The sequence below is a fragment of the Rhipicephalus microplus genome, chromosome 1 (assembly GCF_043290135.1).
Source record: "Rhipicephalus microplus isolate Deutch F79 chromosome 1, USDA_Rmic, whole genome shotgun sequence".
NCBI lineage: Eukaryota > Metazoa > Arthropoda > Arachnida > Ixodida > Ixodidae > Rhipicephalus > Rhipicephalus microplus.
In genome coordinates this window covers 266,777,669-266,793,136 of record NC_134700.1, presented here as the reverse complement: position 1 = coordinate 266,793,136, position 15,468 = coordinate 266,777,669, and the positions used below count along the sequence as shown (strand labels likewise).

The window sequence follows — 15,468 nt, the reverse complement described above, 5'->3', positions numbered from 1 at the left end:
GTGCAGTCCCCATCCTCTTCTGAACGTGGTTCAGGCATTCCTCTTTTGAAATGGGGACCAGTCCATAAACATTTTCTTGTACAGGGACAGAGAAGGTGGCACTATCTCCATCAGACACGAGCGTTGTGTAACGGAGGTTGTGCTTCGACAGTGAGCGTGAAAAGAGGATGATAGCTGCCTTAACCTCCATTCTCCCTGATTTAGAGTCGGTGTTTTTCTGGCACACATGATTCTCCAGCCAGCATGCATAGTCTGCGTCTCCAGGCTCTGGCCCTACTTGGCAACCAAGGCACTGATTAGACACAACAACGGTGTCCAAGATAAGGCCCGTATGGTATTCGATAATTGCCCCGACTCCAATATGGGATGTGTGCCCACGCTTGTGCCATGTTCCATCATAACAAACTATTATATCCCTAGTGAAATATTGATCCATTTCTTTGTAAGTGGCTTTTACAGCAGAAGCAGATTCTGCATAGAAATTTTCTATGCATTGTGTCTGCGGTTCCCTGAATTTCTTCAGGTGCTTCTGAAAGGTCTTGTGATGGAGGCCACGATGGGACACGTTCATCGCTGCCCAAAAGTCGTTGAGAGCTGTTTGTCCCTTGCCTATTTGTTTTGTTGCCATAATGGCTCTTACATTCACATCAAAGGCCTTTCTGTCATCCTGACGAGATGAACTCCATGAGTTTGAAACTACTCCACAATGCAAGCATACTAGCTCAAGCTTTGCAGCAAGTCCAAGTTGGGTGCCTCCTCGTACCTTCATCCCAATCGCGGTGCACCGGTGGCACGGGGTCCGAGATAGCAGGTCGTCTAGGGCATCCATTTGCACAAGGAAAAATTTTGCGCCTTCACTTGTAGTGGTGGCAGCTTCATGATCGCGCTCCATTGCCTGAAATTTCCGCTCCGTCGCTGGCATAGCGCCAAGTTCTCTTTGCACAGCAGCGCGTTGTTGATCCGCTGCCTCTTTCTCCTCACACGTCAGGAAACTTGTTTGCAAATGCACAGTTGACGACGCGATCGCACTCGAGGCCGATGAAAGAGAAGATGCGGAAGCCATTGTCGATGAGCACGAGACACCAGGCGCACTTGTAACGACAAATTCTTGCACCGGCGGAGCAGGAGTCCCGTTGCTAGGCGCGTTGATGCGACCACCCTCTTGCATAGATGAAGCAGAAGCTGCCCCACAGGTACCATCGGCGCGATCACCGTCGACGCACGTGCGAGCGGAGAGCCTCGCCGCGCGGACAAGCTTCATAGCTCGCTTCCTTGCCCGAACGATTGTAGCGTCTTCTTTTTCGTTGGGCGCATCGTGAGCGAACACAACAACGGTCTCGTATAGACAGTTGAAAATCGTCTCGTAAAGACGGTTGAAAATCGTTTCGAAGACAGTTGAAACGTGGAGAGTATGTGAACGGCTGCAACGATACACGGAAGCGAGCGAAACACAAAGACGCCGGACGGAGGAGCAGCAGACGAGCGGCCGCATCGGCTGCATTATGCGCAAGAGCGCTACGTCATCGCGCGCAGCAGCCAATGGCAGTCGCGGGCTCCCCCGCGTCCTTGGGGAGCACGCCCTTCGCCCAATCCCAGCTGCGCGCCTCAGCCGCGGGAAACTTGAAAGCTCTCGCGAGCCCTCATGAGCGGCTTGCTCCTCTCCTGCGTTGCCGCCGGCGACGCAGGTGGCGGGGAAAGAAAGAGCAAGAATTCACAAACAAAACAACACCAAAATGGCGGCGCTCCGTCGAGCCGTCGAGAAACTGCGATCACGCCAAGTTGGGGTATTTTGAGCACTCGCGCGCCGCTCGAGGGCCGCCGCGGCATGTTCTAAACTTTATTTCAAATGGTTTCGCGACGAATTAGACGTTGATATTTACAGAAAAGGTAGTTTATGACACATACTGCCCGAATATGTGGTTTGCCAAAAATCGACTTTTTCGCGATTTTTCGGTTTTCAAAGGCCGCGTCCCCCCTTAAGGGTGCCTCTTGAATAGGCACAAGTTTCACGTGCCTAACATCTGAGTGATCCCTTTTTTACACGCAATTTAGTCAAGACACCCGTCTCTTGACATTTCCTTATGTTTACTGCTTAGAGCAGCATTAATTACCGGCCGGCAACCCACGATTTCTTTGGGAAGGGAAGTACAACAGCCTAATCTGGAAGTTTCTTTCGATGCCAGTGCTAGCTGCTCGGCGACCTTTGCCCCACTACCTAGGTACCATACCATACTTTTTTATGCTTGGGGGAGGGGGCAGGGTTACGATTTAAAGCATGCAATGAATCTGAAATTTGGTACTAATGATACGCCGCTGAGTATTTAGGTGTGTACCTATAAATGGAAGCTTCCCATCAGGTGCATTTAATAAGGAGCAAGCTGAAAACATGTTTCGTTTACACAAAATACATAGAGAACAACACCTCGGAGAAGAGAAGCACTAGAAACTATTATGGCTGTGTTCAGTAATGTTACACACTCGGTGCCTTGTAAGGGGAGGGGGATGGAACTCAGTCAAGTTTTTTGCTTTCTGTCCCCTCACGTCCTGCTTTCTGTCCTACGTCACCTGGATCCTGGGGCATCAAGGGATGGCGGGAAACGAAGCAGCGCACGCTGCAGCCCAAGAAAATACACAGTCATTATGCTTAACACTATGGCTTCCGGCCCCACTTGCCGGGCATGAACCACGCACAGTTGCCCGCGAGGCTTTGTTTTTTTCTCGCGTGAAGAAATGTAATCTACATTTCTCCCGAAGTTTGGCGCTACTGGGGAAACAGAAGAGCGACGCCTTTTCCTTTTTTCGCCTGTATCTGGTGCTGCAGCCCGTCACACAGCACGTCTTAGGCATTGCTCCTTCGAATTTTCATGCCGTCGACCTTGAACGCAGAGAACTGGCCCTTGAAGTTCTCGTGACGCTGATGCAGAAACTTTGTTCGAAGGAATACCACGAGCTGCCTTTACACGCCTTCGAGCTGCCGCCCTTAAAATCAAAGTTCATTATCGCTACTCGGGCGATTCCCCCCCCCCCTCGCATTGTTTCATGCTAGTTCAATACAGGTGGTTTACTTTTTGTTTGAGCATTCAACGGCAGTTCTAACACACAAGAGATGTTATCTTATGCACTTTCCAGGCAATGGGGATTGGCCGACTCATTTTATCTCTGCTTCAGCAACGCTCGAGTACTTTTACCCGCCCGTGAAAGTTACGATGCGCAGGGCCACGTTATCAATTTGGACTTGTTACGAAACATGGCGGCAACGGGAAGAGCTCGCCTATGATTTCTATCGCAATAATAACGCAGATTTTTTACTGTAAAATAACTGTTTTGGGTCAGCTCTGCCTTCAGCCCCCGTTTTTTTAATTTGTGCGTTTACTTTCCGAATTTTTGTACCCAACCTGCATATAACGAAATCCTCTTTAAAACGAATTTTTCTGGGAATTTAGCAATTTCGTTATATCCAGGTTTAACTGTACAACGTTAAGGCTCGCCATGCAACCGTGTAACTATTACTAAGTTTTCGCTCCTTGACCGGATTTTCAGAAAGCAGGTGTCGCAACTTCTCTTGAAGTTTTTGACTGCCACAGACCTAGCATGTGACTGGTGATGAGGGACAATTATGTTGTGGGGAGGTGCAGTGAGATAGAAGTCCGGTACAATACTGCATACTGAATAGCACACAGGCTGCCAGCTAGAGTTACGTCATGCTACACGCTACTTTCTAAGAGCACGCCCGCGCTTAAAAAGAAAAGAACATCAGTACAATACAACTAGCAACAAGAAAACCAGGCGGGGCAATTGCCTGCAAATTTCTAAAGGCAGATCCGCCAGCTATCTACATCCTAATCCTTAGTGAGGTAAGGCTCTGTGCTGTCCTTGCAAGCAACAGTACTGCGAGTAGGTAATGTGGCCAGAGTCGCAGCCCATTTGGTCCCTTAACATAAAACGAACTTTCCCTTTTTAAGTTAATGCCATTTCTGACCAGAAAATTTTAAAAAAAAGTCAGGTGAAGATTTTTAGCATCTGAAAAGTCGGATGTTTTTATACATTGATGGCTATGCGGTTCATTAGGAACTCTAAACTCGAAGGGAAAGGGCCGTTGTGTGTTCAAGACGAGCCTCCACAAAAGTCGAAGGAGGAGAGTCAGAGGAAATGGTGTCTATTCCTCTCACCCCCAAAGTGTCCTCAGCACAAAACTGGTTGCCCCAAATCACGTAAAGGAATAAATACAGTTCATCCTCTTGATATCAGGCCACTAGACAACATCCCTCCAGGGATTCACTAATCTAGCTAAAAAAAATGCTTTCATGTTGCTATCTCACGAATGTATGCTTAGAAATCCTCTGCATCTTTTTTTTCTTGTGCCATTTCGCTTCCAAGTTTTAGAAAAATATTTAAAAGAAACATTCAAAAATATTCTACTCAATTCACACTTAAACTTTAATATTCGAATTTGCTTAGCACCCAAAATCGAGGATGGCAGCACCCATAGTCACAGACTATTTGGGCATCCGTGTGTACCTTCATTTTGGACACCAGGTCTGAGTCCAGAAGCGCCATTGCGAAACTGGGGGTTCACAAAGATCTTGCCACGTGGTCCCTCTGTGCTGGCCATGGCTGGTGGGAGAAAAGGTCGCTGCGGTGGAGACTGTGTCCCAAATCGCACAAGACCTGGAGCGTGCATGGGAAAGAGAGGTGTCACCCAAGGGTCTATGTGCGGTGCTGCACCACGGTAGCCGCCTCGGGAAGGCCCGCCACCGCCTCTCTGCAAAATTTAGGATAAGATGAGTTTCAACAGAATACCACCCACACAAAGGAAAGCACCACACATGGTTTCAAAAAGCTGACACTTGATCACGGATGTATTTTAAACTCGGATATACTAATATTAGGGTGAAAGCGTAGATGCGTCATAAAACGCGAAAATTGATCGTCGGTGTTCCGAAGCATCATGGGCAATATGAGTGATGACATAATAATCGTCACATCAAACGCACAAGTAGCCAAAATTTGTTACGTCACTATGACGTCATCATGACGTCACTTCACATAATGCCGTCATAGCTAGGTCACAAATGTACCAAGTGAGTTACTCGACCAGCCACAAATCGAACCACGCTAACTAGTAAATTGAAGTGACAACCCTTTATTATACTTAAAAACAGCACGAAAAAAGAAGTACACACGACAGAGGCTGTCTTTGCATTTTGTTTTTATAGCACAGTCTCTAACAAAAATTCTTATTAGTTGGCCAACATTCAGAGCATACATTAAGCATGTTCTTGGTTATCGGACAGCTGAAACAATTGTAAACGCACCAAAGTTAACCAATGTCCATGTAACCTGCCAAGTGCACCAAAACCGTGACACCATGTGAGACGCCATCGTTTGCGGTTGATGATGATGCTCCGCAGCGTTCCGTGACGCCCAAAATTATGCCGCGAAAGCCTGCAAGCTTGGCCAGCTGAAGCCGAGCCAAACGTTGAATATTAGCTGCTGGCTTGTCATCCGTCGCCCCCTCTCCCCTGTGTTCTGTGGCGTTAGCAGCGTTATTCCTGGTTAGTCCCCACCTCGTGCCTTGTCTCGTTAGCTCAGTAGGTCAGTAGTCCAATCCCAGCACCTTGTTAGCTTCTAGCTGCATTTTTGGTTTTTTTTTTGTTTTTCTTAAGTTTATGGCAGTGCCACAGAATAACAACCCGAAGTTTCTTTCACTACAGTAGAAGGAAAAAATAATGGCCACGGCAGTAGCAGGACAAAAAAAGGATTGTATCACCGAGGAATACAGTATCTCATCGAGCTCGCTGTCAGCGATACTGAAGTCCGAAGAAGCATCTTAAGTGCTCGAGCGTCGGGCGCATCTGCCCAACGAAAGAGGACGACCCAGCCAGCCCATGAAGAACTTGCCTGGTTTTGCGAAACAAGGGCTAAAAAGATACCTATCAGCGGTAGCCTAATGCAGCAGAAAACACTGAACTACACCTGCATTTTAGGCATCAATGAAAACTTCAAGGCAAGTGCCGGGTGGCTCAACCGATTTAAGGAGCGCCATGAGATCATCACGAAGGTGCTGTGTAGAGAGCTTCAGCTTCTGCTAACTGCGACAGTGCATCATCGTGGATCGCGTCATGAAGTACACTGCGCACACATCATCATGAAGTACACTGCATCCGACATGTACAATGCGGACGAGACAGGGCTCTTCTATGAAATGCTACTAGCAAAGACATTTAACTTCAAAGGCAAACAGTGCCACGGAGGCAAGCAGAGCAAAAGCGAGTCACCGTATTGCTCGGTGCAAATAAGGATGGGTCTGACGAACAGCTCCTTCTTCTTATTGGCAAGAATGCCAAGCCGCAGTGCTTCAAGGGCACGAAAAACCTGCCAGTGAAGTATGTTGCCAACAGTTGTCCATGGATGATGAGGGCCATTTTCACCGACTGGATCGTTACGCTCAACAACGACATGAAAAAGCAAAACCACAGTGTTTGCTTGCTGCTGGATGATTTCTCAGCACTTCGCCTGGACAGCAACGTCAAGCTGACGAATGTTGCAGTGCAGTTTTTTTCCACACTGCATGCCGCTTATTCAGCCTTCAGATCAAGGAGTCATCAAACAGCTTAAAGCACGTATACCGATCAAGGCTTCTTCAGCGAATTTTGTTGAACACAGAACAAGGCCCCGACATCAATTTCATGGCTGTGCAAAAATTGGCCGCCACCATAGATGTCGACACGGCGCGACGTTAAGGGGGGACGTGGGTTCTAAATGCTTTTTTTTTAATTTTTTGCTCAATCTTAACCAAACTTAAACGAAAGCGAGCAATGGAAAGAAAAATGGTAGGTGTAACCTTAAGAGACAAGAAGAGAGCAGAGTGGATTAGGGGACAAACGGGGGTTAAGGATATCATAGTTGAAATAAAAAAGAGGAAATGGACATGGGCCGGGCATGTAGCGCGTAGACAGGATAACCGGTCATTAAGTGTAACCAACTGGATTCCCAGAGAAGGGAAGCGGGTTAGGGGGAGACAGAAGGTTAGGTGGGCAGATGAGATTAAGAAGTTTGCGGGTATAAATTGGCAGCAGCAAGCACAGGACCGGGTTAACTGGTGGAACATGGGAGAGGTCTTTGTCCTGCAGTGAACATAGTCAGGGTGATGATGATGATGATGAACCAAACTTCACTACCTAAGCTAGTTTTTCATGGTGATTTCAAATCTCTAATTTGTTTCTTAATATTTCAAGTGGTTTAGAAATTATGGAGGTCTGAATCTTAATTAATTGCGTACTTCTTACGAGACTTCTTGGCAATTTATTCTTGCTAAATCCTAAAAGCGAATGCATAATCCCTATGTTGAAGACTTGCTGTAGGGGGTGATGCTATTTTTATCCATTTGAAGGCATTTTATAAGCAAGAAAACGGACGAACACATATGGTCACTATATTACAATAAATTTCTCTCACTAAAATCTTCAATGGTAATTTTTGAAGTGATGCTAGAGAAATAGAAATGGCATCACCGCCAGGATCATGTCAAGACGAATAAAATGATACCAACTTTGTCGCATTCACTCAAGTTTAACATAGGAAAAACCCCTGTAAGGCCGAGTGCAATGTGCAAAAACATCGAACTGAGGAAAACGCATTTGAAGCTACAGCAATATTAATGACATAATTCTGTATTATAGGATAAATGACCATGCTAAATTTCACTGTACCACCCAGAATACTGCTCACAGCTTGTTCTAGAACTATAAAATAGTCATTGACTCAGCATGAGCATTATTTTTTTACTTTGTGGTCGTTCCAGTGCCTTACAAGCGAAAGGAACACAAAAAAATCATGTAATAATGTTGTCCTTGGATAGACAATAGATTTACACAATGTTTGGGTCTAAAACCAAGAATATTTATTTTTGCAAAAATTCTCACTATTTGCCATCATGACTGTTTACAGCAGACCAGGGCTGTAGGCAGAGTGACGCTTTGAAAGTCTTTCCTTTATTGAACTGCTGTCGAGATGCTCTCTTTGCGGTTTTTGCAGCCTGCCCTTGTCCTTCTCAAGGCTGCGAGGCACCAAGTTATTGCCAGCACTGTAGCCCAGCTTCTCGGCAATTTCCACGTTGCTCTTGGTTGTGCCTTGGTTGAAGTGGCTGATAGCTTCGGCAACTGCCCTTTCAATGCTCCGCAAGGATGCATGCTGAGTTTTGGAGGCCTGCTGCCAAATCATAGCGTGCAGGCTCTCACTTGGGTTCTGGGTGATCCCATCGCTGCACCTTTCCAAGATGGCATTGTCGCTCAGCCGCCTAAACACAGGCTCCAATGCCTCTGTTACGAAATCAGGCAGGCTGTCCTTGTGTGGTGGCGGCTTCTCATTTTTTGCAAGAGTTCTCTGAAATTGGCACCAGGATTCAGGGCCTTTAGGGCAAAGGTCATGCTTTGGTGCCTCGTCAGTTGAAGACGTGGTTGAAAGTTGCTAGAACAGCCTTCTGCATACCTGGAACATCGTTCCTGTGGCTTCTCAATGTGTAGCCATAGTATGAGGTGATCTTCTTTATCTTTTGTTGCGTAAGTTTGCCTTTTCCACCAAGTGAGCCACCTTGAGCTTTTTTTTCTCTACAAGCGTACGTAAGGCAGCTCCCATACGCTTGTGTACAAAACTTATGCAGTCCTTTTTGGCCACCTTTATGAAGCCGTACGCCTCTTTTTCTGTGAGTGCATGGAATGTCCTGCTGTCGCCGTTTGACAGCATTGTCGTATAACCAAGCTTGTGCTTTTCAAGTGACCGCTCAAACAAGCGTAATGCTGCCTCCACTTCCATCTGGCCAGCATTACAATCAACATTCTTTTGACACAGAGGGGCATGCTGAATGAGCCAGGCAGAATGTCCTGCTTCTCCTTCCTTGGGTCCTGTGGTGCAAGCCAGGCAAAAGTTCGATAGCACGATATGGTCTATCACGAGGCCACTATACATCTCAAAAATGCAGCCAACACATATATGCGAGCTATGTCCATGCGTAAGCCAGGTGCCATCATAAATGACGTCGACGTTTCCAGGCGCGTTGCCGAACTCCGCATAGAGCTCCTTGACGCAAGCAACGCTCGCCGCTTCGCATTCAACAGCAGTCGCACAGCAGGCTTCTTTCATTATATTCATGTGGCTTTGGTAACTCTTGTGGTGGAGCCCTCGATGCGAAATATTCATCCCAGCGAAGAAGTTCGACAAAGCCGTTGCCCCCTTGCCGATACTGTTGATGGCCTTGATGGCCCGCATATTAACTTCAAACGGCCTTATTTTGGCGTCGGTCTCGTCGGCTATACGTGGGGACGAAAAACGCTCTTCGCGAAAGTCACAACTGCCGCACGTGACTATGAGCTTCGAACACAGCCCATACTCTTTCTTGGCCTTTGAAATAAATAGTGACGCTCCTTTCACCGCATTCTGGGCACGCGACAAGTCCGAATAATGAGCGTATCGCCGCCAGATCAAAAATAACAAATTCTGTCCCGTTTTCTTTGCCACCATTTTCCAGATCAATATCTAGTAACTCGAACTTACGTTCTGTCGCGCACTGCGATGCGAGTGATGCCTTCAAGCCCGCTGCATTTCTCGCGCACTCAGCAAACTCGTCCGCCGAATAAAACGCCGTGTCAATGCGGTCTAGGATGCTGCTGGAAGTGCAAGATGACGATCCGACGACGACACAATCCGATGAGGTGCTGCTGCAAGGCACAGGAGAGTGCACCACTTCCGACACAAGCGACCGCGGCTGCGCGCCGTCGTCGGAATGAACCGCTTTGGCGGCATCGGGCAAGATCGGCTGCACGTTGTCGGCTGCTTTCTTCTGGCGGGCGTTCCAGGGGCGCCTCCATTTCTTGCCGTACGCTTGGCGCGTCTTCTTCTTTAGACGATGTCTTCAATCATGCCGGCAAAAGACTGAAAGTCGGTGTGTCGGTCGCGTAGCACAAGCAGGCACGTGCGGGAAGCAGGCGAACAACGTGCGCGAACGGGAGGCGGCGGCCGACGAACAATATACAAAAAAAAAGAGTGCGGCCAACTTTGGCCGCATCAGCCAATGGGAAGCGAGGAACAGGGGGCTCGCCTGGTGCGCGCGTGCTCTGGCCAATCAGCGGCCCAGAAGGGGGCTCCAGAAAAGGGGCAAGAGCAGCCGTTCTGTTTAAGCGACGCCATTTAGAAGGCTGGCAAAATGCGCACAAAAGAATCAGCTTCAAAACAAGCCCAAGATGACGGCGATCGGCCGACTGCCTCGGCGGCGGCGCGCGCGGGAAGTTTGAACGAATTTGACCTGCCGTGGGCTGTTTTGCGGCTCCCTTGGCGACTTCATAATCAATTTTAATCCATTTACTGATCGAATTCAGCGTTCACAATTTGAGGACACGTGATTATAGGTCTCTGAAAATTTCAAATATCGCATTTTCTCAAAATCGACTTTTTGGCTATTTTTTACTATTCTAAGACCCGCGTCCCCCCTTAAGAACTGTTTTGCGCACGCAGGGTTTCGGCCCAGAGAGATGAACTTGGCCTGGAAAAGTGACGACACACAGTCGAATCCTGCTACAAAAAAACTGACGGGGCACGGAAAAGATTTGGTTGAAGTGAAAATTTTGTTGTAGTGAAATCGAACAAAATACCGTATTTACTCGCATTATCGGCCCACTCGCATAATAGGTGCACCCCTAGTTTGGTCGCGGAAAATTCGATTTTTTTTTATTCCGCGCATAATAGGTGCACACCGAACTTGGCCGTGATCAGAAACGATTCTACCCCCCAGCGGTACAGTTGGAACGCGGTCCCCGTACCCTGAAGAAAAAAAGAAGGCAAATCGACGAGCAAATAAAACAAATTCGAAGTGCAACGACCTAACCAACGTGTTTGTCGAAATAAAACTTGAAAAAAAAAAAAAAAGCGTCCATGAGCGAAAAAAAAAAAACGGCTGTTCCATCAATTACTGATACCCCCCAAATCGCCGCGCTTTTTGGAGGTCACGTGTACAACACCGGGGGCTCGATCGCCATCACCACCATCAGAGAAAAAGAAACAAAAAAACAGTCTGGGGTCGGTGGGTGAAAACAGTCTGGGGTCGGCGGCCGGGTGGTCTGTTGTTGCCGTCCATGCTTGTCCTGGACAGTTTTCGTGGGCACCTAGTAGACCGCGTACGAGATGAGCTAAAGGAGCTGCGCACAGATCTGGCAGTGATTCCGGGCGGCCTCACATCGATACTGCAGCCTTTGGACGTGTCCTTGAATAAACCTTTCAAGGACAATGTTCGAAGGCTGTACACCATTTGGATGGCTGGAGGACAACATCAGCTGACTACAGGTGGTAAGATTAAGAGGCCGCCTGTGGAAATGCTGTGCGCTTGGATCGTGGAAGCGTGGCAGGCGATCTCCGACGAAGTCGGTAGGAAAAGCTTCAAGAAGACTGGTATCTCGAACGCACTGGATGCGAGTGAGGATGACATGTTGTGGGGTGCGGATGATTCGGACACCTAAAACGAATCCCCGCTCGGCGAGGATGAATGTGTGATCTCCGACTCGGACTCCGAATAGGGAAAGGGAAGAACAGCTACGACTTTTGTGTAAATAAATTTTACGTGTGTGTGTGCAGTTGACGGCTCTCGCTTGTTCATTAAAAAATACGTAGGTATGTTTGTTTTATGCTGAATTAATTGGTAAACAATAAAGTCGCCTTTTACTTGACAAGTGTGCAGATTTAAAGCGCGAGAACCGAGTTGAAAAAATTTTCAAAAATTTTACCCCGCGGAATTGGCGCACCCCCAACTTCGAGCCAGATTTTCTGAAAAAAAAGTGCGCCTATTATGCGAGTAAATACGGTATAGCTGATCTGAGCTAGCAAAGCAAAGGAACATTCGTTCACAAAATTTAAAAAATGCCCGCAGCTTCCTATTCTTTCCCAGCAGCATCATGACGTGATTCTCAACCATGCATAGCGAGGCCATGGTGAAAAGCACGCTGAAACAACGTCTAAAACTGCTTTCGTGAACGAACCAAACAGTTGCATTAACACATTAACACCAGCAGCTGTCCACTGTGAAAAGTATCTGAAAACGCCAAGGTAGAGGCAGGGTAACGTGGAGCGGCGACCTTTGCATTATTCTATGCCATTCTAATGATCCATCATTCGTGGCTAGCTGATTTTGTTGATAATACGGACGAACAGCCGCTCTGATTAGTTACCACACTGGCCAATCGCAAACATAAACATCGGAATCGGAAAAGGCATCGTGCCGCGGTTGCACCAAGCAGCTGCGGGAAGGAAACCATGAACTGAGTGACTGAGCTTCAGCTTCGGATCTTCTGCGGCTCAAACGCAAGCCAGTGGAAAAATAAAAGCAAAGCAGTCTCATTGCCATCGCTATCGAGCAATGGCGGCGCCCATGCTTGCTGAACAGCGGCGTTTTCTGGTGGTGCCAACGCATCTTTTAGACATCGTTGAATCATTTTCAGGCTGTGAAAAATGCATCGATATGCTAAAGATTGGGTTTACTGCATAACAATAAGTATCTGAGCCACCATGTGCTCATATTTGGGTGCACGTTAAAAGAACCCCAGGTGGTTAAAATTTCCGGAGCCCTCCACTACGGCGTCTCTCATAATCATATGATGGTTTTGGGATCCCACATATCAATCAGTGTCTGAGCCTGGAATTGCATCGTAAAATTTAGTTGAAACGGGACGATCGAAGAAAGGGTGTTCGTTGTGGCGACATTGTTTATGCATTGACTCCTATAAACTGCTGACGGTGTTCTTTCATTGAGGTGGTGTTCGTTGTAGTGGAGTTCGACTGTACAAGCTGCTGACGATGCTAGACCAGGGCAAGACGCGGAAACTGCCGCGGCATGGACAGCTCTCGAGGATGTCTGCATTGTACCCGAGAACATTGCCCTGAGCAATTACATTAATGCCGACACGAACGTGATCGTGTACGAGGAGCTGAGTGCTGCCGAAATCCTCGAGAGTTCTCGCGTGGCTACGACCACTGCCAATTCATCGGACGACGACGCAGTCGAGCATGGTGTTCTGACGGTCTTGACAACAGTGACCGCATCGCAGGTCATGGACTCCTTGGATATCCTGCATCGTTTCCTTGGAGCCCATCACGACGATGTCACCGTGCAGCTCCTCACAGAATGTGAGCAGCGCATTTTGCCAATGCTTGTGCCAGCAGTCGAAAATGAATGATTTTTTGAAGTTATGGAAATAAACTGCTGTCTCGAGTGCCATGGATATCCTTTTCTCTTTATTTACCCACTTTTTACACAATAGCGAAATTCCCGATAAAACGAAATTTTTGCAATGCCCGTGCATTTCATTATAGCGGAGTTTGACTCTATTGCTCATATCAAACAGCTGCTGCATTATTTAGGAAGTCCCCTGCAAAAGTAAGGAGCCAAGTTATGTACATGCTCAACTCTCCCCCCGTAACTGTCCCGTTTGACATGATGTTTTGTTGGAACCCTACTTATGTACTGATGCCAACTGTGTGACACACAGAAGTACACTTAAGGGGGGATGCTACACCTTCCAAAAACTCTTTTATTTTTGCGAGTACCTCAGTCAAATTTGGAGAGCCTATGTAGATTTTACTGCTGATTTCAAAAATCTAATTCTTTTTTTTGCTGTGACAATTAGTTTTAAAAATATAATGAACTGCGACTTTTTCAATTAAGGCCTAATTAGCTAATTAACTGTAACTTGGATATTGATGTGCAACCTATAGAACCAATTCGGTATGTTCACAGTGTGCAATAAAGTATAAATCATTGTTCTGGGCTATTTCGAAGCAAAGTTGTGGGATGTTGAATATGACATGAAAAATTTCCCCATCTACACTTGAAACAAAAGATCCATTTAGAGAATTTTCTCCAAAAATTATTACAATAAAACTTACTTTACGACACATCCCCTGCATTTATCTTCGAAACAAAAAATAAATCGTAATGATAACCCAGATAGAACAAGAGATATTGCTCCGGCATAATGGGAAGCACATGAAAATTGTCGTTTTGAGAAATCGAGAAAAAACGTGGGCACACATTTTTATTGCAGAAGACGCAACAAGACAACCTCAAAACGCACCAGAAGCATAGTCTGAATGCATTCTGTGCTCATGCCTCCTCTTCACTAGCTTCCGGAGTTCCAATGAGGCTGTTCTTTTCTTGTTGGAGACAATGCTGCGACGGTGGTCTTTTTCTCTCGCTCTCCTGGCACCAGTACTTGTCGCATTCATGTCCATTTCACCTAAGATTGCCGTTGCAGAATTCAAATTGCCCGTGTTGAAGCGCAGCACTGCTTCTGCAACAGCTGCTTCAACAACGAACAGGGACGCATGGTGCTCCTTGGGGGCCAAACTCCAGATTACCGAATGTAGGCTTTCGTTGGAGTTCTGCGTTTTGCCGCGTTCGCACCTCTGAAGCAGGGCTCTTTCCGAAAGCTGGGTATAAACCGGTAGTAATGCCTCTGCCACGTCTTTCGGTAGATTGTAGGCATGCCTGGGGTCGAACTCACCCTTTGCTTTTGCGGCATTGTGCCGACACCATGAAGTTTCACCAGCTGGGCACAGACTGTGGTCCGAGCATTCATCAGTGGAGGTGACGTGGCGGTATGTGGCCATCACAGCCTTTTGCATCTCGCCCACGTCACCTTCATGCGATTTCAGAGCCCGGCCATAATATGTGCTCAGCCTGGTGATCAGCTCACCTGTGAGCCTGCCTTTCCCACCAAGGCCTCTTTTCCCATCGCACTTTTGTTTCTGCACCAGGTTTCTCAATGCGGTGCCCATCCGTTTCTGTACATGATTAATACAGTCTTCCTTCTGCACGTCAATGTAACCATACACCTTGGCGTCTTGTATGGCGCAAAATGTCCTAGAGTCTCCATCAGACAGCATAGTTGTGTAGCGCAGCCCGTGGCGTTCAAGCGACCTCTGAAATAGAATTAGAGCCGCCTCCACTTCCATTTGCCCCGCTTTGCTGTTCGTATTTTTTTGGCATTTGTGGTTAGCCTTCCATTCTTGATAGCCCTCACTACTAGGCTTTGGGCCCACCTCGCAGCCTAGGCAAAAGTTGGAAAGAACGACGTAGTCCAACACGTAGCCACTAAATAATTCGATAACTGTGGCCACGCTGATGTGGGAAGAATGGCCTCGCGTCTTCCACGTGCCGTCGTAGCTAACGGCAATATTGCCCCGGTGGCCGAAGCACAAGTCATCATAAATTGTTCTAACCTTTTCCGCACATTCGCTCATAGCAGACTCAGCCGCTCGCGTTGCAGCGGGTGCCAGCGTGTTCTTCAAATGCCGCTGAAACGTCTTGTGGTGCATACCGCGGTGTGAGATGCCCATTGTTGCGAAAATATCGTTCATTTTCGTTTGGCCGTTGCCGGTAGCCACCATCGCCCTCGAAGCGAGAAGATTTACTTCAAACGGATTGCA

At 47.3% G+C, this 15,468-nt stretch overlaps 1 protein-coding gene across 4 annotated transcripts in view; it reads right to left on the bottom strand.

The window, feature by feature from the left end:
- The window catches only part of LOC119187664 (uncharacterized), a 103,966-nt gene that overhangs the window by 70,467 nt on the left and 18,031 nt on the right, over window positions 1-15,468 (bottom strand). For all 4 annotated transcript variants that reach the window (XM_037435749.2, XM_037435764.2, XM_037435754.2 and 1 more), the window contains exon 8: window positions 4,519-4,762. In XM_037435749.2, coding sequence (XP_037291646.2) covers window positions 4,519-4,762 — 244 coding nt within the window. The remainder of the gene's footprint in view (window positions 1-4,518; window positions 4,763-15,468) is intronic.